This window comes from Eschrichtius robustus, chromosome 6, assembly GCF_028021215.1.
Source record: "Eschrichtius robustus isolate mEscRob2 chromosome 6, mEscRob2.pri, whole genome shotgun sequence".
Classification (NCBI taxonomy): Eukaryota; Metazoa; Chordata; class Mammalia; order Artiodactyla; family Eschrichtiidae; genus Eschrichtius; species Eschrichtius robustus.
Window position 1 is genome coordinate 20,221,790 of NC_090829.1, and position 27,816 is coordinate 20,249,605.

General features: G+C 37.4%; 1 protein-coding gene across 3 annotated transcripts in view; it reads right to left on the reverse strand.

Moving 5' to 3' along the window:
• Positions 1 to 856: 856 nt before the first annotated feature.
• Positions 857 to 27,816, reverse strand: part of PIK3CB (phosphatidylinositol-4,5-bisphosphate 3-kinase catalytic subunit beta) — a 195,865-nt gene continuing 168,905 nt past the window's right edge. For all 3 annotated transcript variants that reach the window (XM_068545993.1, XM_068545994.1, XM_068545995.1), the window contains 8 exons: positions 25,775 to 25,953; positions 24,839 to 24,948; positions 23,058 to 23,136; positions 9,323 to 9,490; positions 7,813 to 7,936; positions 3,980 to 4,125; positions 2,730 to 2,862; positions 857 to 2,360 (listed from right to left, as the gene is read on the reverse strand). In XM_068545993.1, the coding sequence (XP_068402094.1) occupies positions 2,223 to 2,360; positions 2,730 to 2,862; positions 3,980 to 4,125; positions 7,813 to 7,936; positions 9,323 to 9,490; positions 23,058 to 23,136; positions 24,839 to 24,948; positions 25,775 to 25,953 (1,077 nt within the window). In that variant the 3' untranslated portion in view covers positions 857 to 2,222. The remainder of the gene's footprint in view (positions 2,361 to 2,729; positions 2,863 to 3,979; positions 4,126 to 7,812; positions 7,937 to 9,322; positions 9,491 to 23,057; positions 23,137 to 24,838; positions 24,949 to 25,774; positions 25,954 to 27,816) is intronic.

Genomic DNA, 27,816 nt, shown 5'->3' on the forward strand with positions numbered 1-27,816 from the left:
GGCTATCCTCTGCCTTCCACCTCCATCTCTCTGGCTCAGGCGGAGCCCCTGAGAATCAGGGACATGCAAGTCAGCAAGTGTGTAGGGAGCACCTGGTAGGAGTGCTCAGCAGCTACTGAGGGCTATCATGCTATCTATGGGGGGTCTACAGCAGAGGTGGTTAAGAGCCATGCTGGCCTCAGGTCCAGCACTGTCTGGGCAGGTTCGTTTCCCTTTCTTACTCTTAAAGACATTCACATTCACCGATTTAGCATATATTTACCAAGGAACCTATGGGCTGAGGAGACCCCTCTGGAAACAATGGTGCCCGCTTCTGCCTGGCAATGCTCACCACTCTCCAAACCCCTGACCCGTAACCTGGTACATGTAATGGTGGACTGCTATCAGACAAAGATCCCTGAACAAACCTGTCCTCCTACAGTCCTATTTCTGCAACTCTCACCAAGTCTAGAGCAGCCCTGGGAATGGTCAGTTCAGAGTTCAATCCCCACCATCAGCTGAGTTATTTCCAAGAAACTGTGCTCGGAGCACCTGCCCAATGGAAGAGAGCTACAAAGTGGCTAGTCTGGCCTTGGGTACCGAGTAACTGAAGGGACATTCTTCCAGACCTCAGGATACCTCCCAAAGGCATGGAAACTCAGTGAAGACACCCTCTTGCCTCAGGCTCCCAACCAAAGTCCAAAAGGCCTCCCATACTGCTTGATGGGGTTGGGAAACAAGGAGAGAAGTCATGGAAGAGACCATGAGCCTTAGCTTACCCCTGAGGTTGGTTTGTCTATTGACTTGACCATTTCTTAAAGAGTCCCAGTGCCAAGGTCCTGTGCTGCCCATAAAGAAGAGGCCCACACATCCCAAGAGCAGCCAAAACCAGCTCACCCATTTATTTGACTGAGAACATTAAGGAAGACAACAAAATTAAACAATCTTTAATAAAATTCCTATAGAAAACTCAGTCACAGGGCAAATACTCAGTTCTCTTTCCCATGTCATTGAGGATTGAGAGCTCCCAATAGTCTTTGGAGAATAAGCAGTAGTTTTGCTGGATGTTGCCAGTGCTCAGAAAGAGCCTCCATTTACACATTCAAACCAGTAGTTCCTATTGCACATATTAACATTTTCTGCCATCTAGCACCCTAAATATGTGGTACCTCAACAAATAAATTAAAGAATTCCATGTGGCATGAAACATTTCAATTTGAACTAATATCCTTGAAAAATCACATTATTACAAGTTTTAATAAATACAGTAAGAACAGCTGGCATTTTACTAAAATACTGAATTTTAGGCCTGGAGTTTATTCCATAAATAGTTTCCTTTTCATTTGCTTTCTGTCTTGGATACATTTGCTCAAGTGTTATGCTCTATGAAGTGAACTCTTTCATAGATACCATGTAAAAACTGTATTAATATGTGCCTCATTATAGAAGCAGCTGGAAGAACTGGATCACATAGTTAACTAAAAAGTAACTTAGGAAAAAGCTCTGCTTTTGTAAAACTTTAAAACACAGGCTGAAGAAAATCAAAATAACATCATTTTTATATAGAACTCCCACTAGAAATTTTATAAATATATATGCAGCATAAATTATATTTGCCTCACCACGTAGATTTTCATCAAGTCTGGCTGGGATGATGCTATCACAGTAGATAAGTATCAACAATAGAATTAATGTTTCCACAGGTTTAAAAGATTTCTTTTGAAAAATAATCATAATTTCAAATTATATTATAATTTGTAGTTTACATAATTTAAAAAGGGAAGAAAGAAAGCTTTCTTTTAAGCCTCATTTGGAAAATAAGAAGAGCTACTAGTCCCCAGGTGTGGATAAGTTGGCTGAGTGATAACACTTGGTCACAATAGGAAAAAGAAGTATTTACACCTTTCCAGAAAAGTACCAAATACTTAAAAAAAACAAAAACAAAAAACAGAAAGACAAAAAACAATCTCTAGTAGCATTCCTTGGCGTGCAAAGTCAGCAGGAAATGATTATCCATAATGTTGACAGTTTGCATGATGAATCTTGGAAGCATTCAAAAGCAGAGGGTGGTCATCAGGGATTGTTCAGATTAGGTTTCTGTGGGATGCCATTGTTTTTAATTTAACTCTGGGTTCCAGGATTTCATTCCCTTTATAACATCTCTGGCAGGGTCACGTTCAATTTAGTGCAAGTGCAAAATGAAAACTAAACAAAACAAATACATTAGGAGCAAAGGCTGATCGTTAAGATCTGTAGTCTTTCCGAACTGTGTGGGCCATCCAGTTCACTTTAGTAGTCCAGCTTTCCCTGAGTGCCTCATCAAATTTTTGCTTAAATTGCTTGAGTGCTTCTTCTTCACTCTTCCCTAAGGCAAGAGAGTCCTGAAAATGAAGGAAAAAAATCTGATTTTATATATTCTCTGTAGTGAGGTGCAAATCTCAAAGTCTGCAGGAGGCTGACTTGGCCACACAGCATACCCCATGTCCTTATTCAAATACCATTTATGGGAGAGAGAATGAACACCAAGGTATGGTGATAATATGACCTCTGCCAGAGGGTTTTTGAAGATGAAATGAATTTATGATTACTGCAAGACAACTACTTAGCTGCTTGTCACTACCACTCCTGGGTAAAACTGTCTCACAGGAAATGACTTTGTTCCATTCCCTTTGAACATCTGAATGAAATAGGTAGGTACGGCTGAGCTCTATGCTCACAAAGTCCAATTTACAAAGAAAAGAGGTTTATACCTTAAGATACTGTATATCCTTGACTGATGTGAGCTCAGGAAGCCCTGCAGTCAACATCAGTGCAAAGAGAGTGATGAAGAGATTCCCATGCCGTCGTAAAATCAGATATGCATCCTCACAACACTGGCGGAACCTTTAGTTGATGCAGCAAATCACAAGAGTATGATGTTAGAACGGAAATAGCAAATTTCATAAAGGAAAATGACAGATATAGCTAAACTTTCCATAAGAGCTGGAAAATTTCTACTGAACTAAAAGTACGTTCCTGAGTTTTACTCTTTTGAAAATTGTCCCAGGACTAAAATTTACATAAAATAAATCAAGCTCTCTAAAACCACACATATCTTTTTCAAAAACAAAATTAAATAGAAATTATATGATAAAAGGCAATTTAACACTTAATCTAGACTTTTTAATTCTATGTGTCACAAAAATTAATTATAAAAATGTGGTGATTATAATCCATAAGGATTTCTAACCATACTTCTAGATTCTAGATTTGTGGTCTGACTCCAGAGACTTAATTTCTTTAATGTCCCCCAAATCAGTGTCAATGAATTTGCATTGTACCTTCCTGTCATCTTGCCTTCCCTCTCTCTCCTCTTCAAGCTGGTCATTCAAGATGACCACCCAATCCTATCTCCCTAATTTTGCCAAAGAGGAAAATGGATCCAGAGTTATATTCTGCAGAAACCCATGCGGAACTGGAAATGATAATAGCAATCATTTGGTAAGCATATGGATGAGTTGATCACATCATGTAACATATCTCTCATTATCAAAATATCCCTGAAATATAATTATTTTTGTCCCCATTTAAAATGAAGAAGTAAAGACGACATGACAAGTAGTGTGCTTGGAAACCTACAAATAGCAAGGAATAGATCAGAGATTACAAAGTCTTTCCCTGAACCCTGACTCTCTTACTGCACTTCATATAGAATGACAGCAAAATGCCAGTCCCTCTCAGCGTCTCACTATCAAATGTCTTAACAGTTTCAGAGAATTTTCTAATACAGGTAAAAGGTGGTATACTATTGGAATAAAACAATACTTTATTTCAAATTTCTAGCATTTTTTTTCTCTTCTTTGAACCAGAACAGGATCTGACAGGCAAGTTCCCCCAAAGCCTCCTGTTAGCAGATTGACTATCTCCCCAATCTAAATATACCTCTCAGCTAAATGCTAGTCTAGCTGGTCAGTTGAGAAAACATTAGATGCATTTACGCTGACACGAGGACAATACTCACCGGCCAAACTTCTCCGTGTTTCCTGTTTTTCCTTGTTGAATCACATGAATGAAATCATAGGTAAGAATAAAAGGTACTCTCTCCCTTTTAATGCCAAATTTAGACTTGAAATTTCCAAGAATATGTCCAAAGTCAATGTGGAAGAGCTGGAAAAGAAATGGGATTTAATTTCCCCTTTTTTTCTGGTGGGTTCCAAATAAAAACGCAAGGCCTCAGCAGTCCTAGACCCCCACGCACTACATCAAATGGAGTAGTAGTAGAGACACTACACAGTGTGATCCTCCTGGATCATTTGGGAAAAGAGTGCTCTGACATTCGAAGGTCTTTTATATTAAATAATAACCCTGATATTAAACTGCATATACCCAGTGGGAAAGATGAATCTTTAAAAAGAAAAATACATCCAAATAATAAACGTTTGATTTTAAAAAATCAAATAGTTTTACACACAGAAACAAAACAAAAAGAGAGTACATCCTTGCCCCACCAGTTCCCTCACCCCCTTAAGCACTACTACTTAGAGGTAACTTCTCCCCACCCTTCCACGTGTTTTTCCTGATATATGTCTCCATTTTTCTAAATAGTATGTTTATAATTATTTTTTACTTCCTAATTTTGGATTATTATGGAAGGTAAAGATTTAGTACTCCTGTGCTGATGTCATGCCTCATAATGCAACACATTATATCATAATTTCTGGTTAAATCAATATCCAGTGTTTATATTGTTCAAACTGCATAAGCCATGTGGTAATAGTATACTATGATTACACTTCCTTTTTTTGCTCATCTTTTTTCTTGACAAAACTGTTTTTTGTCTTAGTGTTCTATGATCTGGTCATTAATTCTTCACAAAATCTTAAAAATCTAAAAATCATTTCACAACGGTTTTCCACATGGTCAGGTAATCTGTTAGCTCTTGTCTGGGCTGGCTGTTCTCTAAGCCTGCCAAAGAACCACCACCCCGTGCTCAACCTTCACTCTCCTCCCATTTGCAGTCCCTGTTTCCTGGGTTCCACATCATTTTCTCTTTTGGTGTAGACCAGGCTTTCTCACTTTTGGCATTACTGACATTTAGGCCCTATAATTCTTTGTTGTGAGGTTCTATCTTACATACACTATAAGATGTTTGGCAGCACCCCTAGCCTCTACCCACAGATGCCTGTAGAATACCCCCTCCCCCATCCTGACAACCAGAACTGTCTTCAGGCATTGACAAATGTCCCCCAAGGGCAAAAGCACCCCAGTTGAGACCCTTATTTTTCATGGATGCCCTTATTCTGGCATCCTCCTGAAAAAAGATGCAGAAGAGATACAGCTTTTGAAACCTTATGTTTGAAAATGTCTTTGGTTCTACATTCATACTGAAAGTCTGGTATAGAATTCTAGGTTAGAAATCATTTTCACTCAAAATCATGAAGGCTAATTCCCACTGTCTTAATAGTTTCCAACGTTGCTATTTAGAAGTCAAGTCTTTCTGACTCCTGAACCCTGGTAAGTGGCTTGCTGTATCTCTTGGAAGGTTTTAAGACCATCACTTTATGCCTGATGCACTGAAATGTCACGGTGAATGGCCTTAGTAAGGGTTTTTTCATCTACTGTAAGGGAACTTTCGTGCCCTTTTGACTGGATAGTCACAAACGTCAGCTTTGGGAAATGTTTTTGTATTATTTTTGGGTAAGTTCCTTCCCTTCCTCTTGTGTGCTACTTCTTTCTGTAACTTTTATTAGGCTAGATGGCGAACCTCCCTGGACTGATCTTCTATCATTTCTGGATCTTCTTTCTTCTACTTATCAGATATCTTGGTCCTTTTGGGGATATTAAAGGGCAATATATAGCCTGGTGCCTAAAAAACAGAATCTGGGCCAAACTGCCAGGATTTAAATCCTGGTATGTCCTCTCTGTTGTGTCAATCTTCTCACCTTTAAATGGGGTAACACTACCACTTACTCTGTACGGTTATCATAAGGATTGAAGGAGTTAACGTATATAAAGAACTTAAAGAACTGTGCTTTCCACAAGTTAAAGAGTTCAAGAAATGTTAGTTGATCTTTAGTTTATACTTCTTCTATTTTAATTTTATTTGTTCCTCTTTTTAATTTCTAAGAATTCTATTTTCTAATTTTTAAAAATAGAATCTTACTACTTCATAGATGCAATATCTTTTCTGTTTTTACTTCTTAAATCATCCTCTGTTTACTGCAGGTACTGTTTTCCCAGAGTTCTTCTTTCCCCCTCCCCCCATTTTGCTTGATTTGGTCTCTTTCATGGTGGAGGCTTTCCACAAATGTCTGATAATCTTTGGCTGACCATTCATATTTAACAATGAGTCACTAAAAAGATGAATGAAAAATCTATGGACATGGTAGGATTGTTGATCAGTGGGCTTCCTTGCAGAGTATCTGGGGAGAGACCTCAAAAGTCAGCATCTGTAAGCCTTTTCACTGGAACTGATCAGTTTCTCTTGAGAAGAACTATCTAGTCTATTGAGAGAGTGGGAATATACACCTGGTTGCTACTGTTCTTGGAGCAAAGCAAGCAGAAATGGCTGGGAATCATACCATTTATCATGCCAACTTTCACTCCATCCCTATTTTTAATATGGCACCTTACCCTTAGCTTCCATAGAACCTGTTTGTCCTTGAGTCAGAAGAATTGGTTTCTTCAGAGAATAAATCCTCTGGCCCTTCTTGGAGTTGGGAAGGAGATATAAGCACCTAATTGCTCCATATATAAACTGCCAATCAATCCTGTTTTCAGCCTCTCCCCCTTTCCCCACCTTCAGCAGCATCTAGTGCCCCTGATTCCAGAGCTTTCCTCAGACTGACACACCCTTCCACAAGTAGCCATTTTCTCAGCTATGCCGAGTCACTGCTATTTTTCCATTTTGCTTTTGCTCATCCCCAAATCTGTTGATGTCTTTCACCCACTGTTGGCCTCTTTTCCTATTACCTTTGACTTCTTGGATTTACATATTTCTTATTCCTCAATATATTAGAAGGGCATCAAGAAAGAATGGAGAAAAACCTGTGTTTCAACCTGATTAACCAGAAGTCGGAGGGAATCCTTTTAAGTGTGAACACAAGGTTCAACTCTCAAAAGCTCAAGCCAGAACTACCCAGATCTCCAAGGAGGTGTAAAACTCTGGGTCCCACCTAGAGCCAGAGTTCACAGAGTGACTCAGAGTCTTTACTCTGGAATGCCTCTAGTGTCAGGGAATTCTAAGGGTGGCTAAACTGAAAAAGTCTCAAATTATTTCATCTGTCTTTGCTTAATATTAAAGAATTTACAGACAAAAGTCACTCTGAAGAATGAGAAAATTTTCACTTCAAAACTAAGACCTTCTTTATATTAAATAACCTGGTCTAGTTCCCTAGCTACCCCAAAATGATATTAGTCATACTCCGTATCGCCTTACTCCCACAGATGATTATATTTGATATTCTAAAAGAAAAAATGCCTCAAGTGGGGTTTGTCTCAACTTTTTCTTTTTTTAACACTTATCTTCTTTAAAGTTAATACGTCCTGCACATTATCTGCTCCTTCTACTCTTAGGTACATATGTGTCCCAAATACAATTTCTTATATTGAAGGAATAGGTCACTTGTAAATAACCTAAATAATTTTTTAAACATTTAAATAAATGCTTATCACCTAACTTCAAGCAAACAAACCAATATATGAAGCAGATGGCATATGAAACAAGGGGTGGGAAATAAAAGGAAAGACAAAGGCATGACTGAGACTCATAAAGAATCTGAGTTTCACAAGAGATTGTGCTGCCCATAAGTAACAGCATCACTGAGGCCCTTGGCACTCTGGGAAGTTGCTTACCTGGCCAGTTTTTTTGACCATGATGTTATCACTATGTCTGTCACCAATCCCAAGGACATAAGAAGCTACACAGTAGCCGGCACAGGACAGGGTAAACTCCTCAATGGCTCGGTCCAGGTCATCCCTGAATAAGAGAAAAAATAGGAGCAAGGAAGGTTTTCAGCCTCCAAATGTGTGGGACGGAGCCAATCCACACTTCTGTTTCCTTTTTAATGTGAGAACAACTGCAACACAGAGCTGCCAAAACCATATAAGGAGAAGATGCTGGATCAGCCAAGAGTGAGGATGATGACCAGAAGAGCAGGGCAGGGAGGAGTCAGCAGGCTTGCTCAAAGACATCAGATAACTGGACATCAACTATTCAAACTGCTGTGTCCTGGGGCTCACATTTCCGTGGGGGACGGGGGTAGGTTCATATGCACAGTAATGAGAGGAGACCATCAGCTTGGCTGAATGATGCTGGGCTTTGGAACATTTTTGTAGTTTTGACTGAAGACTAGAATTCCATATTTTAAGAGTTAAGTATTGCAGTTCCAACCATTAAAGTCACTGACTTAAATCAGAAGTAACTAATATAGACCCTTTAGGGACAAGGCCCTAAAATCAAAATTTGAAAACTAATTTTCACATACAAGTTCTTGGATTTTTTTTTATTATTATTTATTCATTTATTTATTTATTTTTGGCTGCATTGGGTCTTCACTGCTGCATGCAGGCTCTCTCTAGTTGCGGCGAGCGGGGGCTACTCTTCGTTGTGGTGCACGGGCTTCTCATTGCGGTGGCTTCTCTAATTGTGGAGCACGGGCTCTAGGAGCGTGGGCTTCAGCAGTTGCAGCACGTGAGCTCAGTAGTTGTGGCACACGGGCTTAGTTGCTCCACAGCATGTGGGATCTTCCTAGACCAGGGCTCGAACCCAAGTCCCCTGAATTGGCAGGTGGATTCTTAACCACTGCGCCACCAGGGAAGTCCAAGTTCTTGGATTTTGCCAATGATAACATTTAAGTCTGATTTCAAAATCTTTAGCCAAAAATACTTGCAGTGTTTTCCCCTCACTGTGAAATTCCTTAATTTCCTATGTATGAGGGCTTTTCCAACACAATAATTGTAAATAACACAATTACTAGCACTGTATTTTTTAGTTTGGAGAGATCAGTGTACAAACTCATTTACTTCTATTTTAAAAACCTATTGAAAATTTACTTAGGTTCATACATTCACATAATTACGGAAGTCCATGCACTTCAAAAGTTATATGTTATTTGTTAAACACTTAAATTCTTAGATTTTTAAACTACTGCCCAGCTCTGAAATTTGATCTAGATGAAGCAGAATTCAATGCTAATCTTCTGTAAGATTTTAGGAAAGCCTATTTGTCATTTTGATCTAACCTGAAATGAAGCAATAAATAACACTAATATTTCCTCTAGGACACTGATGATTCTAACTGTGAGAACAGTTATTTGTTTGGTGGTTTGTTCAGAAGAATGATAATCAAACAAAATACACTAACCCAGAATTGTATTCTTTAAGCCAGTTCAGAAGGGCATCTTTGTTGAAGGCTGCTGCTGCAGCCACATTGCTACTGTTCAGCTGAATGTCAGCAATTGTTTCAGAGGTGCTCACAACTTCAATGAGGCCAGAGTGGTCTCCTGTTGCTAAACAGCCATAAGGCAGCATCCTGAAAAGAAAAAAAAGGGGCATAAAGAGTCACATGTGTATGTTATCCATAAAATGAAACACTGACAGAGTATGTTTTTTCTTTGATTTTTAAAAAAGTTTTATTACTATTGATACCCTTGCCATTACTGTTTCAGTCATATAGAAAAATATTAGTTCCACTTTCTATTAGAGTGTAAATATCTTGGTGAAGAGATGGAGCAATTTACTAAACTCCAGTGTGCCAGCTAAATGTATAATTTGTTATCTAATTATTCTGGTGAAATATTCTATTTGTTTGTGTAGGTGGACACAAGCACATCAGATAAAGGAAAAGTCTTTCATTTTTACCCTAAATTTTGGGGAAGGGAACCACCCTTTATGGAGCATCTAGTAGGTGCCACACAGCAGGCTAAGCACTCTACACATTACCTTGGTTAACAACAACTCCATCCTTCCAGTTGTTCAAGCCCAAGACCTTAACGTAATCTTTCACTTTTCCTCTCATGCCTAATATTTACGTACCTTGAAAATGCACAGAGTCTAAGTAGTTCTCTGTCTCCACCTTTCCTTAAGCTACCACCCTAGTCCAGGTCACCATCAACCCCTATTCAAAATTCAAGTTTCCTAATTAGTCTACCTGCTTCCACAGCATAGTCTGTTCTAAATGCAACAGCAACATAATCCATTTAAAATATACTCATATTATGTCATTCCCCTGATTGAAATTTCAGCCATGACTTCCGACCTAAGTGAAAGCCAACCCGCTTGTTGTAGCTCACAAGGCCTTCAATCTCGTCCCCCTTCACCTCTCTTAGTATTTTCCCCTTGCTCGTTTGTTCTTACTATACTGGCTCCATTGCTATTCCCCAAACATATCAGGTACAATATCCCCTCATTCTTTTTATCTGTGTTATTTTCTCTGCTTGGAATATTCTTCCCCAAGACATCTACACGGTTTACTCCCTTACCACTTTGAAATCTTTGCTGAAATGTCACCGTCTCAGTAAGGGATTCCTGAATCATCCTATTTAAAATAGCAACACAGTGACATACTACCTGCCATCTCTTCCCTGCTTTATTTTCCTCTATAGCCCTCAACACTATCCAACATCCTGTACATTTTATTTATGTGTTTGTTTATTGTCTGTCTCTACCATTAGGATGTAAATTCCATCAGCCAGGAATAATTTGTTCATTGTGTATCCTCAGTACCTGAGAATGTGTTTGGGCACAAAGCAGGCACTCAATAAGTATTTCTGAATGAATTAAACAAACAATAACAAAATCCCTATAAATAGGTAAATTCCCAGTTTCACAAACGAGACATAAAATTAATTTGCAAAAAAGTCATACATTTAACCAAGTGGAAGATCTAAGACTTAAAACTAGGTCTGAGTGGCTCTAAAACTATCTTTTTAACCTAACACAGTCTACAGAGTCACTGTGTAAGAGGTCTCTCAGGCTGCTTCTTGTGCCAAATAATTTTTGCTAAATCTATAGGTAGGATTTTGCTTTGCTTTGCATTTATATGATCCCTAGTGAAAATAAGCATTTTCTCAGGTCTCTTTTAGCAATTTTGTGTAGAATTTCTTTTGTGAATTAGCTAATCACATACTTGGTCTATTTATTAGAGTTTTAAACATTTTCCTTAGAGATTTATATGAGTTCTTCATATATTAATATTATCCTTTTCTCATTTTGGTTGTCAACATTTTCTTCAGTTTTCTAAAAATGGTATTATCACTAGAGCAAATACAAAATGGAATAAGATACCTTGCAAAGTTCAAATAAAAGTCAGGTGACTACAGAAAATGCAATGGATGGAATTCACGGGTTCTATACATATATGAGTGCAGCTATGTGCCAAGCATTGTGTTAGCTGCTGGTGACACAGAAATGAGCCAAAAATGCAGTCCCTGCTCTCACAGATCAGACAAACCACAAATGCACAATGTGCATGTGATCAATGGATAAATGAGAGTGCCAGCAGAACGTGTCAATAGTCAAGAAAGATCTCTGTGAGGAGGAAGGACATGAGGGACAGAGGAAAGTACAGGCGGAGCACAAAAGCCAGGTGAGGAGAAGAAAGAGTCAGTGTTGGAAAGATCACGCGGACCTCTATCTGCCACATAAGGACTTTACCAAAGAGAAAAAATGTGTGTGTGTGTGTGTGTGTGTGTGTGTTGGGGAACTGAATGAGTGTGGTAGTGTGTGTAATAATCAGATAAAAGAGGAGAGTTTCATTTAATAGTTCCTAAATTTCCTTCCAACCAACAATTCAATTTTATGTCTCTTTAAGCACTTCCCTAGTTCTAGCAAAATACGGTTGGAAGCAAAATTGTGAAACTTCATGCTGACAGCCTGATATACCAATAGCCTGCTTTACATCTGCATTATTAATTTATTTCTCTTTTTTAAAGTTTACGCTTCACTAGAAAAGGTAGCTATGGAGCATGAAAGTTTTTACCAATACCCCTATTCTTATCATGACACAACACATGTGAAGTAAACACTGTCTGGTTAAAGTGCACTTTGGCTCACTTTCCTACATCTCCTCCTACCCTACTTGCAGCCAAACTGGGCAAAAGTCCAACAATTTCCTCTTCAAAAGCAGACAATGATGAAAGCATTTAGTGTCTTGAGGATGGAATGCTCACAATGGGAAGGAAAAAACATCCTTGTCATAGAGACAGTTTGACAGAAGTCAAGCTGGGGACAAACTCTTGGAGCCCTGACCACCTTATGGGGGCACCCTTTGCACTCAACTTCTTATAAAGGCCATGACAACGCTTAGTAATGTTTATCTTCCTTTCTCAGACTCTCTGACCCAAGGAGCAATTTGTTATCTTTCCATTAAAGCAAGAATTGTAAAATGAGATAAATTCCACAGCAGTGGTGATGGCAGCCCCATCACCCTACTCTGAATGAGTATGTAGAAAGTTTTCTCCGGCCTTGACTCCAAGTCTCAGTGGTACCTTAGCCCATTGCTTCAAAAGGAGGCAAGTATAATTCTTTTACCTAAGGCTTGCATTGCTTCCATCTTCTTCCTTCATCCTTCTAACTACTGAAACCAGTGTCATTAGAACTGCTGTGTAGCGCTCTTAAAAGGGAAGTAAACCCCATTAGTGCAACTCAAATATAAAGTCACAGTGAAGACAACTCTCCAAAATTCAATGCCATCTGTATGGGGGGGGTGGGGGGTGGCGGGGCATGAGATGGGACTGTCAAATCTACCAAAAAGCCAGGTAGATTTACATGCAACCTATCAGACTTGACAGAAAAGTCTAATTACCTATTTGTTGACCAAAGGTCAGGGTGTTCTAACATACTGATGGCTTACAAATGTTCTAATTTGGCATGGAAGATACCAAAAGAATATTTTGAGACATCAGAGAAAAATGAAAATGAGAAATATGCACTCTCATTCATGCTAACATGGCACTTTTGCAGATGCTAAAATATTCTGATCAAAATAGTAATGTGTAGAAGGTATTTGAAGATTTGACATTGAACTTAAAAGAGTGTGTGCTACATGAACAGGTTTAACCTGAACAGCTGGCCAAAAGAAAAACACGTACAACAGGAACACTGGGGCATGTATATTTATAGAAACAGTAAAAAATGTTTGGTGGGAAAAAAAAAAGCTATTGGTTTGAAAATGAACTCAAAAGAATTGAAGTCCTGCATATTTTTTTAAACATGGGGTCAGAGTACAAAAAGTCAGCAAAGATCTCACTGAACAGACAAGTTCCTTTTTCTTGTTAGACACACATTGCTTCCCCTCAGACAGATACCAGGTTTATTTCTAGCACTCCCACATGTGGCTGCCTCCCTTTGCCTGAGGTCACAATGAACTTTATTTGATGCTAAATGTGCTTTACAGTTAAATAGAATGGGTAAAACAAAAAACTAAGAGAAAAGAACTTAGTTGAGGCTTTCAATTAGTCTGACTGAACTGAGAACAAAGTCTTTAGCTCAGCCTTTCGTAATTAACAAGACATCATATGGCCAGAATCTGCTCTTAGCAAAGGAGACCACTATGTAGCTTATGTGCTGACCTTGGAAAGAACCAACAAGTTACGAGCCTATGCTTGAAAAGTTTTCCCCATTTTTTATGGACAAATCAAGTAAAATCATTTTCATTGGGGTTTACTTTATAAGAAGGGTAAATAAACTTTTACTGGACTGAACCAGATAGTAAATATTTTAGGTGCTGTAGACTATAAGGTAACTAACTCAATTTTGCAGTTATAGCATAAAAGCAGCCATAGACAATATGTAAACAAACGGGTTGTGGCTGTGCGCCACTAAAACCAAAAGAAAAAAGAAAAAAGGTAAGCCAGACCCCTCTGGATTTGTGTTCCCCAGGGAAAGTTTCTTACAATCACCCATTCTCCTCTTATCTACATAGTGTTTCTTATGAGTAAGTGACTGACCAAAAATTTTGCTACCTATTCAAAACTACCTATTCTATTTTTACACAGCTGTATTAGAAATTACTGCTAACTTAAAAGCAAAACTCTCTGTCATTTATGGTACTCAAAGGTCCTTTATATATGAACTATAATCTCACTTCTGTATTCCAATACTTCTGTATTCGGTATTCCTACAAGTCCCATTCAAGGAACAAAACCCACAGCAAATTGTTCTTTCTACCTCAATAGCACTAGAAAAGTTTATGCTGGAAAAAAATCTAAAGACTAAAAACCTCTTAAAAAAAAAATCAATGGACAATTACATATTTGGGGCACCAGAATACTTTGATAAACAAATAGTTACTAGATAGGTCTTACCACAATTTTTCTCACTTACACTACCAAAATAACAAAACAACTGAAATCAAGTTTAGTGTCTGACAGACCCCAATTTGAATCTAGCTCCACCACTTACTATTTTTGTAACCGTTGACAAACTGTTTAAAGTCCCTTAAGTTTAAATTTCTCATCTAGTAAAAAGGAATAACACAACTTCATAAAGTTGTAAATTACATGTCATTACACATGTGAAGAACCTAATACAAAACCTGGTTCAGTCAATAAATATCAACTGTTTTAAGTTTTTAATAAATTAAACTTAAAATGAAATCAAGAAATATTTATCATCTTACAGGGATAAAGTCAATCACAAGTGTAACTGTTTCTAGCAACCTTGTAGACAAAGTTGCTGTAGATACTAAAACACATTAAAAAATAACAGATAAAGTAAAAAAGTTTTTTAAAAGTTATGATTAATAAAGAAAAAAAGGAGACTTCTGTATCTCAGAAATATAGATTATTCATAGCAGTGGCTCAGGAAGTTACTGACTTGGTTAACATTTTAATGCCCATGAGAAAAGAGACATGGTCTTGAGTCCATGAGAGGCAGGATCTGGACTTGGCAGGAGCTGGGGCTCTAAAAGGGCTGTCAAATGTATGAAGGGAACTAGAAAAGGTCTGCTCATTGATGAGACGATATACCATGAAAGTCTGCCATCTAACCTGGGCCCTGGGTGGGCAATAAAAATGGGGGGGAGGTGTTCATGAAAGTGCAAAAAAACCCCAAGCCTTCTCATATTCTTATGAGATTCAAATATAATATAAATACTTATGAAGTATGAGAGCCTGAAGGCAAAGAATTAACATAAAAACTGATTGATTGTGCATAAAGAGCTTGGGCAAAAGCACAAACTAGACCAAAATTCATTTTGGGGGGCAAATTTTCACACCCTAGGGAGGAAAGGACCCTTACAGAACACACAAAACTCACCAATAATGAATTCAAAACCAAGTATTATTAACTACACAAGGAAATGAATAAGATTAAGCAGATAAATGAAAAGGTGACACCCTAAGAGATAAAACAGAACAACAATATGAAAGAGATGCTAAAATGATGAAAGACATGAAGAGGAATAGAAAGCATAAGGAGAGTATAGTATTAAAAAAAGAACAGGTATACAAAACAAAATCAATACAACTCCTAAATAAAAAGTCATTGAAATAAACATACTACACTGATACACAAGAGATTAGACAATACTGAAGAGATAATTAGTGAAATGGAAGACAGAATAAAAGAAACTACAAAAAAATGTTGCATAAAGAAGGAGAGAAATAGGAAAGAGGTTAAGAGAAATGCAAGACAGAACAAGAAAAACCAATATACATCTATTAAAGTTGCAGGAGAAGACTGTGAGAGTGAGAGAACTGCAATGTTGAAGAATATGGATACATTCTGTAGAAACTAAAAGAGGTGATTTTCTTTGATTGAAAAGATACAATGAGAATGGGGAAGTAAAAATAAATAAAAAGAAATCCATACACAGACAAATTACAATAAAACTGCAGAAATGAAAGGCAAAGAGAAATTTTTTTCTGCAATGTCAGTTTAGACTGACAGCAGACTTTTAAAAATAATAACAGAGGTCAGAATACCATGGAATAACATCTTCAAGGTTTCTATGGAAAGCAGCTGTATAACCAGGTAATGTCAGCAAAAACAGGGAGTTAAAGGACATTTGAAAATCCACTCTTCCATAAAAACAAGAACACTGGCAAAAAATTGTCAAGAATCAACTATTTCAGTAATATGGAAATACAAAAATGGGTTGCAACAATCTGGGGAGTGTTTCTTGAAGAAAATGGCTGAATCTCAGTTGAGTTTTACCATTACTTATTCTAATCTTGCCTACTTCCCAGTTCTGCAGTAGACCTGGCAACAAATGGCACATAATCATTGTGACTACAGCAATCTGGTAGCCACTAGAGGGGGCAAAAATGGGGTTGGAGCTCCTTCAAAGCCTCATTTCTATGTAACTGTCATTCTTTGAACTCTCTAGTAGTTTCCAGGAAGATCCCACTCACACTGTTTCTTTGACCTGACTCAGACCTTGCCTACTGTGAACTGCCTTTTAGCTAGCGGTGTTTCTCAAAAATAATCTGAATCAATTGTTTAACACTGCAGCTGTCTTAAGGGTAAAAGTAGTTGGGACAAACAATAAGCTAACTAAAAAACTTAAAGAATAAACTGTGGAATGAGATGTTCACAGGGGACAGTGAAAGACTACAACATGCCCATAGGAATCTAGAAGCCATGTGCATGGCAATGGTTGTATGCATTCCTGGGGCTGTGCCAATGGACAGGAAAGAAGCTAGAAGGCCCTAGCTCTCACCTCTTACTAACTCTGAGGCTTACACAAGTTAAGGCTAAGGCACAGCTCTGAACTACCTGGCTGACTCCTGACGGAATGCCCCAACATGCACACAGAAACCCTCAGTAAAGACTGAAAGACTTAAGAATTCCAGGCATTTAAGGAAATTTGTGGTTAATCAGCTGACCAATAAACTAACCAGGCAGAGAAATCAGTGACCACACATGACAAAGAACAAAAACCTTACATAATTAGCTGAGAAGTCACGAAACAAACAACAAACAGCAACAACAAAAAATCCTGAACAAGGGAGAGAATCTGATTTGCAGGGTTGTGAAATTTAAAACCCCTATTCTAAGTATGTTCAAAGAAGTAAAAGGAACCATGTCTAAAGAACAAAAGAGAAGTACAAGAATGATGAATTACCAGAGACTATAAATAGATATCATTTAAATGAACCAAATACCATGACATTTTTCATAGAACTAGAACAAATAATCCTAAAATTTATATGGAACCACGAAAGACCCCAAATAGCAAAAGCAATCTTGAGGAAAAAAAGAACAAAGCTGGAGGTATCACACTCCTAGACTTCAGACTATACTACAATGCTACAGTAATCAAAACAACATGGTACTGGCACAAAAACAGACACATAGATCAATGGTGCAGAATAGAGAGCTCAGAAGTAAACCCATGCATGTATGGTCAATGAGCCTACGACAAAGGAAGCAAGAAAATATAATGGAGAAAAGACGGTCTCTTCAATAAGCAGTGCTGGGAAAACTGGACGGCTACATATGAAAGAATGAAAACAGAACATTTTCTCACACCATATATAAAAACAAACTTAAAATGGATTAAAGACCTAAATATAAGACCTGAAACCATAGAACTCCTATAAGAGAATGTAGGCAGACAATTCTCAATTTCAAAACTTACTACAAAGTAATCAAGACTGTGCACAGAGATAGACATGTAGGTCAATGAAACAGAATTTAGACTCCAGGAAAAAACCCTCACATTTACAGTCAATCCATGTTTGACACAAGTGCCAAGATAATTCAATGAAGAAAGAACAGTCTTTTAAACAATGGTGCTGAGACAACTGGATACCAATACAAAAAAATGAAATTGGACTCCTACCACATACCATATAAAAATTAACTAAAAATGGATTAATGACCTCCTAGATAAGGGCTAAACTAAAATTTTCAGAAGAAAGGACAGGCATAAATCTTCATGACACTGGATTAGACAATGGTTTCTTAGACCTGACACCAAAAACACATGCAGCTAAAGAAAAAAATAGATAAATTGGACTTCATCAAAGTAAAAACTTTTGTGTATCAAAGGACACTATCAAGAAAGTGAACAGGGGCCTCCCTGGTGGCGCAGTGGTTGAGAATCTGCCTGCAAATGCAGGGGACACAGGTTCGAGCCCTGGTCTGGGAAGATCCCACATGCCACGGGGCAACTAGGCCTGTGAGTCACAACTACTGAGCCTGTGCGTGTGGAGCCTCTGCTCCCCAACAAGAGAGGCCGCGATAGTGAAGAGGCCCGTGCACCGCGATGAAGAGTGGCCCCTGCTTGCCGCAACTAGAGGAAGCCCTCGCACAGAAACGAAGACCCAACACAGCCAAAAATAAATATAATAAATAAATAAATAAAAGATTGCTATAAAAAAAAAAAAGAAAAGAAAGTGAACAGACAACCCACAGAATGGGAGAAAATATTTGCCAGTAATCTGTTTACTAGGAGTCTAGTATCCAAAATATATAAAGAACTCACAACTCAAAAGACAAATAATCCAATTCAAAAATGAGCAAAGAACTTGAATAGATATTTCTCCAAAGAAGATATACAAATGACAAGCCCATGAAAAGCTGGCCAACATTATTAGTCATTAGGAAAATGCAAATTAAAACCACAATTAGAAAATTAACAAAATTGCAAGCAGGAATTGACAAATGCCACTTATAATGGGTGGTTTTAACATATCTCTGAAGTGACAAACAGGTAAAAGTTTGATGAGAATAAAGATTTGGGCATAATAAACAAATTTGATCTAATGGACCAATTTACAATCTTACAGTTAATAATTACAGCATCTGGAACCTTTTCAATCACAAATGTGATAGAAAACCAGACATATGGTAAGGCACAAATAATCTTAAGAAATATGACCCTGGTCTTATACAGACCACATAATCGGACAATAGTCAGGTACAATAAAATTAGACATCATAGGGACAACAACAACAAAAAAAGTCCAATGCAATTTGGGAGTCAAAATAATTTAAACTGGGTTTCCCTGGTGGCGCAGTGGTTGAGAATCTGCCTGCTAATGCAGGGGACACGGGTTCGAGCCCTGGGCTGGGAAGATCCCACATGCCGCGGAGCAACTAGGCCCGTGAGCCACAACTACTGAGCCTGCATGGCTGGAGCCTGTGTGCCGCAACAAGAGAGGCCACGACAGTGAGAGGTCCGCGCACCGCGATGAAGAGTGGCCCCTCCTTGCCGCAACTAGAGAAAGCCCTGGCACAGAAACAAAGACCCAACATAGCCAAAAATAAATAAATAAATAAATAAATAAATTTAAAAAACAAAACAAAACAGACAGCTGTTGCATGTTGGAAAGATCTTTATTTAATATAAATAAACAGAGATTAAAAAAAATAATTTAAACTAGTTCAGGAGATGAAGAAATACAAATGGAAATAAAACATTTAGAACTGAATTCCATATAGTGTGATGTATTATGAAAATGCATAAATAAGTACATTTTAAAACTTACGGGATGCAGCTAAGGCAGTAGTTAGAGGAAACATGGTTTAAATTTGTATATATGAAAAAAATGGAAATTAATGTTCTACATGTTCATCTCAAAAAATCAGAACAACAGAATTAACACAAATAAAAGGAAGGGAACTATAAAGATGTAATCAATGATAAAACAGAAAATGGGGACTTCCCTGGTGGCGCAGTGGTTAACAATCCGCCAGCCAATGCAGGCGACATGGGTTTCAGCCCTAGTCCAGGAAGATCCCACATGCCACGGAGTAACTAAGCCCGTGCGCCACAACTACTGAGCCTGCGCTCTAGAGCCCACGAGCCACAACTACTGAGCCCGTGTGCCACAACTACTGAAGCCCGCGTGCCTAGAGCCTGTGCTCTGCAACAAGAGAAGCCACCGCAATGAGAAGCCCACGCACGGCAATGAAGAGTAGCCCCTGCTTGCTGCAACTAGAGAAAGCCTGCGCACAGCAACGAAGACCCAACACAGCCAAAAATAAATTAATTAATTAAAAAAAAAAACAGAAAATGAAAACATAAAACTAGAAGGCCACTCTTTAAAAATACTAAGATGGAAACCTCTAATAAGGCTAATACGGAAAAAATATTGCATACAAAATAATTTTACAAATGCAAAAGGAGAAAAAAGTTAAACATAGCAGAGGTTTTTAAATTACAAGAGGATGTTATAAAAAAAAGTATGGTAATAAATTCAAAAACAATGATGAACTGGACAATTCTTAGCCTCAAAGTGACTCAAGAGGGAAAACAACCCAAAGAGTCCAATAACCATTAAGGAAAATCAGTAGTCAAAAAAACCTAGATCCCAAAAAATCAACACCAGGACCGAACTTTTGCAGAGACAGAAGAGAAGAAAGCATACCAAGTTTAAAATTTGGAAAATAAAATATAAGACAGCATCTTTAAGATAACTGTACAGGGAAGGATTTTTTAAAAATAATGTAACAAAAAGCATAAACCTTGAAGTAACCTAGGTAACTTATAGCAGAGAGAAAACACAATACTTATAAACACTGACAAATTACTCAACCAAACAAATGCAAATTAAAATTCTATGCGATACTGTGTTATATCCATTAGATTTGCAAAAAATTAACAAGTCTGATTGGCAAGGAGATATTTCTGGGTAGAAACATAACACTGGTACAACCATTCTGGAAGCCAGTTGGGCAATGGTGGTAAGGTTGAAAATATGCATGCCTTATGACCCGGCAATTCCACTTCTGGCTATATAAACTAAAGAACTCTTCCAAACGTAAGAAAAGTGTGTAAACTTTAGGTTTAAAAAATAAATAAAAAACAAAAACAAACGAACACAAATAGCTTCTAATAGAGGAATGGATAAATTTTTGTATTTACTGAAAACATTAATAGAGAAGTGAAAACAACAAATTAGAACTTCACATATTAATCTTGATATATCTCAAAAAATGTAATAAAAAAAGTAAACTTCAAAAAGTTACATGTCCTAGGACAGTATTTACTGGAAGTTCAAAACATTCAATGGATACATAATATATAGTTAAAGCACAAAAACATATATATTACAGTTTAGAATAATGGTAAATCCTGAGTTGTGAGAAAGTGGAAGAGGATAAGAATGCATTAATTTTATCTGCATATTTAATTCCTTTTTTAAAGAAGTAAATATGGAAACATGTTAACATCTGTCATTTAATAGCTAAATGTATACTCAAGTCTGGGTTTAAGAACACAAAAAATGTTGTCAATTATCATCTATATTTCATGTTTGAAATATTCCACAATTAAAAAAAGAATTAGGTAAAAGATGAAGTTATTCATTAATAACTAGCATAGAAAAAAAAGATTTTTAATTATATGGCCCTGTATTGTATCATGAAATATGTTTAATGTTTTTCCCCCCTTGATTAAAAAAGGAGTACACCATAGAAAACTAGATAAACAGGTATACCAAAAGGGGGGACAGGGAGGAGAGATTGTATCACCTTTAATCCTACCACCCAGAAGTAATGTCTACTATACATTTTAGTTTCTGTCAACATTTTAGTGTGTCATTTTTCAGGAATTTTTAACATGGTTGAAATCATTCTATAAAAATATTTTTTTGCATCTCACTTATCTCATTTGACATTTGAAGATAGTACTTTCTCCAAATTGTTAGCAATTCTCCATAAACAATACTTTTAAATACCTGAGATGTTTGGTCATATGTGAAAGCTAATCATCTTTTAAACTGTTATCCTATTGAGCAAATAAATGTTCAAAAGGTGGCCCAATGTTTCTTTTACTGTAAATAAGTCAAGGATGAATATCTCTGTGCATAAGTCTCTGTTCACATTTCTAATTTTAAATTAAATTCTGGAAATACTGGATATAGGGAATAAATAAACTTGATTCAGAGAGGTTTATATTCATCTAAAATGGTATATGACAATATTTGTGTTTTTGTTACTTCAACAGTGTTCCAGACTACATTTCACTTAACAGAATTTTTGCAAGGAAATCAAAGCTATCTAATTGTTCTTTTAATTCATACTTCTACATTAGAACTGACAGTCTTCGCATAATTATTAGTTTATTTATTTTATAACTTGAATGGCCTTTTCATATCTTCTCCCCATATATTTATTTCTATGAACTCTTTAAATATTTAGAATTATTATCCCCCTGTCCTGTTCATTATGAATATAATGCCCAGAGGCTTGACTTTTGTTTGTTGACATTCAAATCTTATATTTTTATGTGGTCTTGTTTGCAATTACCTTCATCTGCTCTTTATCTTAAAAGATTTTATAATAATTAAACTTTAAAATCCATTATGTTTCCTCTTTCTTTGTCGCCATAAATCTGTTCTGCTCATTGTCTACCCCTAACAATGGTGGCCAGCAAAAAACCCTGAAAGCCCACCTAAACACTTCCCTTTCGGGAAGATTAGAAGAATCAATGTTACTAAGCTAAGTAAGAAGAGGGGCAGGCCCTTCTCTGGCTTATCACTCCCATGACCACCAGTCATCCTTCCTGAGACCACCTTCAAAACCACAGATTGGGATATGACTCTTGCTGTCACATGTATAGTTTTACACTTGATGAGGTTTCAATAAGATAATGTATTTGAGAGCACATTGTAAACTATAAAGCGTTATATAAATATAATTATGAATGACCAATAATAATAGCAGGAAGAAATCAAGAAGGTTTTATAATTTTAAAATTCTACTGTAGAAGGACTACAACATGAGATAAAAATAAATTCACTAGGGCTTCCCTGGTGGCGCAGTGGTTAAGAATCCGCCTGCCAATGCAGGGGACATGGGTTCGAGCCCTGGTTCGGGAAGATCCCACATGCCGCGGAGCAACCAAGCCCGTGCGCCACAACTACTGAGCCTGCACTCTAGAGCCCGCGAGCCACAACTACTGAAGCCCGTGTGCCACAGCTACTGAAGCCCGCGCGCCTAGAGTCTGTGCTCTGCAACAAGAGAAGCCACCACAATGAGAAGCCTGCGCCCCGCAACAAAGAGTAGCCCCCGCTCACTGCAACTAGAGAAAGCCCGCGTGCAGCAGCGAAGACCCAATGCAGCCAAAAATTAAATAAATGAATAAATAAATAAATTTATTTTTAAAAAAATAAATAAATAAATAAATTCACTAGAAATCTCACCTAAGATCCAGACCAGCTTCTTTCCAGAGTAAATCCATCAAGCGCAGCATTTGGAGTGTCAACATATCCTGCCGTAAATCTAAGGGGAAAGAACCCTGCTATGTTATAAGTGCTTTCCACTTTATGCTTAATAACATTTATTCAAGATTAGCTAATTCAACCAGAATTAACTGGCTGGGGAAAAACACTGACAAATAATGGCTCTGTTAATTTTTCTCCAGAATTTTAATGCTGACCATATTCATTATGTTAAATACTAGGTTTGTTGGTTAGCATGCTCCTGTAACTACTTCAGAAATTAAGTTTAAAAATATTTTTAGCTGTTTACCATGTGCAAGCTATTATACTAATTGTACAGGTGCTGTAATACTGCTATAATACAGTAATGCTGTGTTACAGCATCCATACAATTCACATTGCTAATTTTTTTTCTTCCTGTTTGTCTTTAGGGATGCAGAAGAAATTCTTAAGAATCACATAAGTTAACTGTATGATGGGTTCACAAAACTGTAATCGTTGATTTTATTTATTATCATGTCCAAGGGTAATTTTTAGGTAAGAGGTAGTGAAAGTACAGACTTCCACATAATGACATTTATACTATCAAGTGGGGTTAAATGTCTAGGAAATACTAAAACTTCTTTTAAAAATAGTTGCAAGCAAGAGGAATGGATAAAGAAGATGTGGTAATATATACCATGGAATATTACTCAGCCATAAAAAGGGACGAAATAGTGCCATTTGCAGCAATGTGGATGGACCTAGAGATCGTTGTACAGAATGAAGTGAGAAAGAGAAAAACAAACATCGTATAATATCGCTTATATGTGGAATCTAGAAAAATGGTAAACATGAACTTATCTGCAAAGCAGAAATAGAGTCACAGATGTAGAGAACAAACTTATGGTTACCAAGGGGGGAAGGTGGGGTGGGATGAATTGGGAGACTGGGAATGACATATATACACTACTATGTATAAAACAGATAACTAATGAGAACCTACTGTATACCACAGGGAACTCTACTCAGTGATGTGTGGTGACCTAACTGGGAAAGAATCTAAAAAAGAATGGATATGTGTATATGTATAACTGATTCACTTTGCTGTATACCAGAAACTAACACAGCACTACAAAGCAACTATATTCCAAAACACAAAAAGCAAAAAAAAAAGTTGTAAGCACATACTAAGCTAAGCACATATACTTATGTTATCTCACTTAATTCCATTTAATAAACCCAACACAGAGATGCTATAATCCTCATGGACAAGAAGATCCTGAAGCTCAGTGAATTTTATGATTTGCCTGCAATCACAAAACTAACAAGTGGTAGCAGTCATGACTGCCTTCTGGTTGGTGTGATTACTTCACAGGCATTTCCTTTATGAAGTATGGGTAAGATATTTTAATTAAAACACAAAACTATGGCAGCAATATCAAAATTGCTATCATTGAAACAGGATGTATGAATATATTATTGAAAATATTCTCTTGCATTTCAGAAGCTTTTTACCAAAGGAGTAGACAGCTTTGTATTTTGTAGGAAAAAAGGAAGGTTTATTAGAACAATGTATGTAAGTAAGCTGTAGAAATCATTCTCCAAAGCGAAAAAAAAAAGGGGATTTATGACATGCCAAATTCAAATTTATGACCACTGATAGCTACCTCTTGGCTGCCATCTGTTTGTTATACATTTACACATCACCTTTCAGATAAAGCAAATGCACAGCAAATGAAAAATACTAAGGAATTTGGCACTGTAAAAACCTCCGTACATACCATCACCATTTTTAAAAATCACTCCAACTGAATCCTCACCAAACACCTTGTTGTTGTACACCAGCCACAGAGGCTTCATTTTGGAATCCATGTATTTACACTTCTCAATACTGAAAGGAAGAAAGGGGAAAATTAGCCCACTTCAACTTAAAGATACGGCAAGACTGTAACGTTGCCATGATATACTAGGCTTGGGAAAACCCCTCACCTGTTCCAGGTATACAGAAGTCAGAAAGAGAACATTTCCTCTTGGCAGAAAAGCAACCGCAATGCTAGCCTTGGCTGGCATGTAGTGACGCCAGGTGAGCTGGACTGAAAACCCAGATTTGCCCTTCTTATGGCTACATTTAAAATTCCTCCTTTTCTTCCCTTATTCTTTCTTAACTTTATGTTATTATACATAGACAATAAAAATCAGAATGTAACACTGGATTGTAAGTCCATTCTTGATTTCTTAAAGAGGGATCAATTTTGCATACCTGATATACTGAACATAATTATCACTTTCCCATTATTACTTTTGTAGGAAAAGTAAAAATGAGAAATAATTTTCTAAATTCATTCAAAAATCTCATTTTGAAATAGGAAAGTTTAATTAGTAAATAATCTATGATGGCTGCCAACATTTTGCTTACATAGGATTTTCAACTCTTAGAAACCAGTAATATAGAAAACAAATTTAATTACATACAATTGAAAGGAAATGAACTTGCATTAACTTTCACTAATCCCACAGGCAAATTTAGCTAGAAGGCATACATCCTATTAACACAAGAATAACTTTTGAGAACTTTAACATTTTCCTTTTTTAATTATATCCCACTTACTGAGGCTAACAGCTGTCCCTACTGCTCCCCTAAGGCAGTCACTCAGAAATCCCTTCTGCATTGCTATTTAATGGGAGATTCACTAAGCACAGTACAGAAGGTCACTTACTAGAGTTCTGAGAGGATAACACATGGGTTCAGAGGTGATTGCAGGTCAGAGAGGGCTTCCCGATAAGCATTCTGTTTTAAACAAGTGTGCATTGCTTCTTTCCCTTTGGCTCTATTTAGCTTCATTGCATTCAGTTTGATTAAACTATTTAAAGTTTTTAATTTATTGAGTGCTTCAACCTGAAAAATAAGTTTCCCCACCACCAAAATTCATTTATGTTAAAAATAATATCATGTGATAATATTAATCAATACCATTCCCTCACCACCCTCCTCCCCACAATACACACGCAGGACAACCAGCTAAAGTAAAAACAGTGCTTGGTTTATGACAAAAATATTAGATACAACGAAATAAATTAATTGTTACCACTTGTTACTTAAAGCACCATTTTTCAAATGTTCTTGAACCCTTTTCTTAAATAAAATCTTATAAATTAGAGAAAAGAGACATAGATTATAGGTAAGAAGATAAGCATGAAACTTTACTCAGAACTCTGCAACTGAGTAATAGAATTTGAAACACAATTAATCTGAACCACTCTAATTGGGCAACTCCATAGTACGAAAGGAAAATCTATGTACAAGTAACCCTGGGGTTGACATTCAACCTTACTATCTTTGTCATCACTCTTGTGTAACATCTTCTCAGTGTATTCTCTTTCCACTAAGAGTATGCAGTAAATTTTTGTGCAATAAAATAGATATGAATATAGACAACAGTAGCTATTGTTCAAGTCTAAATTAAGTGGTTTTTATAATGAGGTAACTCTGGCTATCAAAACTTACGCAAAAAAAAAAAATCATGCAGTAGTACATGTAAAAAAAAAATCAAGTAGTACAAGGGGAATCAACAATGGCCAACTGAATCAAAACCGTGTGTTTGGGACTTCCCTGGTGGTGCAGTGGTTAAGAATCCACCTGCCAATGCAGGGGACACGAGTTCGAGCCCTGGTCCGGGAGGATCCCACGTGATGCGGAGCAACTAAGTCCATGCGCCACAACTACTGAGCCTGCGCTCTAGAGCCCGCAAGCCACAACTACTGAGCCTGCGTGCCACAACTACTGAAGCCCGAGCACCCAGAGCCCCGTGCTGCACAACAAGAGAAGCCACCGCAATGAGAAGCCCGCGCACCACAACGAAGAGTAGCCCCCGCTTGCCGCAACTAGAGAAAGCCCATATGCAGCAACGAAGACCTAGTGTAACCATAAATAAATAAATAAAACCATGTGTTTAAAAGTCAACTTTACTGGGCTTCCCTAGTGGTGCAGTGGTTAAGAACCCACCTGCCAATGCAAGGGACACGGGTTCGAGCCCTGGTCCGGGAAGATCCCACATGCCGCGGAGCAACTAAGCTCGTGCGCCACAACTACTGAGCCTGCGCTCTAGAGCCTGTGAGTCACAACTACTGAGCCCATGTGCCACAACTACTGAAGCCCGCACGCCTAGAGCCCGTGCTCTGCAACAAGAAGCCACTGCAATGAGAAGCCCGCACACCTCAATAAAGAGTAGCCCCCGCTCGCCTCAACTAGAGAAAGCCCACACACATCAACGAAGACCCGACACAGCCAAAAATAATAAATAAAATAAATAAATTTATAAAAAAAAAAAGAAGGAAAGAAAAGTCAACTTTATTGTTTAGTAACTCAAGGTCTTTCCATGTAATATTATGTCAAATTCTGTAAGACCCAGCCTCAGCCAGCTATAAAACATAAAAAGGAATATTTTATTTTATCATTATGTCATTAAAACTGGAAACAACAAATGATAAAAACAGAATACATATATCAACATGTGAATTGTGTATAACAAGCATATAAAATATGTAGGCAACAAACATTATGAACACCATGGCTTGCATTTTGATGAACAGGAGATTTATTTTACACCATGTTTTCATTTTTGAACTTTGCTTCTATGCAAGGAAACCACTAAGACTCTGTAGGGAGGTGAATTCGGCATGCAGTTTCTACAGACAGGCTGAGGGCTTGCTCACAGGAAACTGGGAAGGTTCTATGTAGCTTGATGATAAAATTGAGATT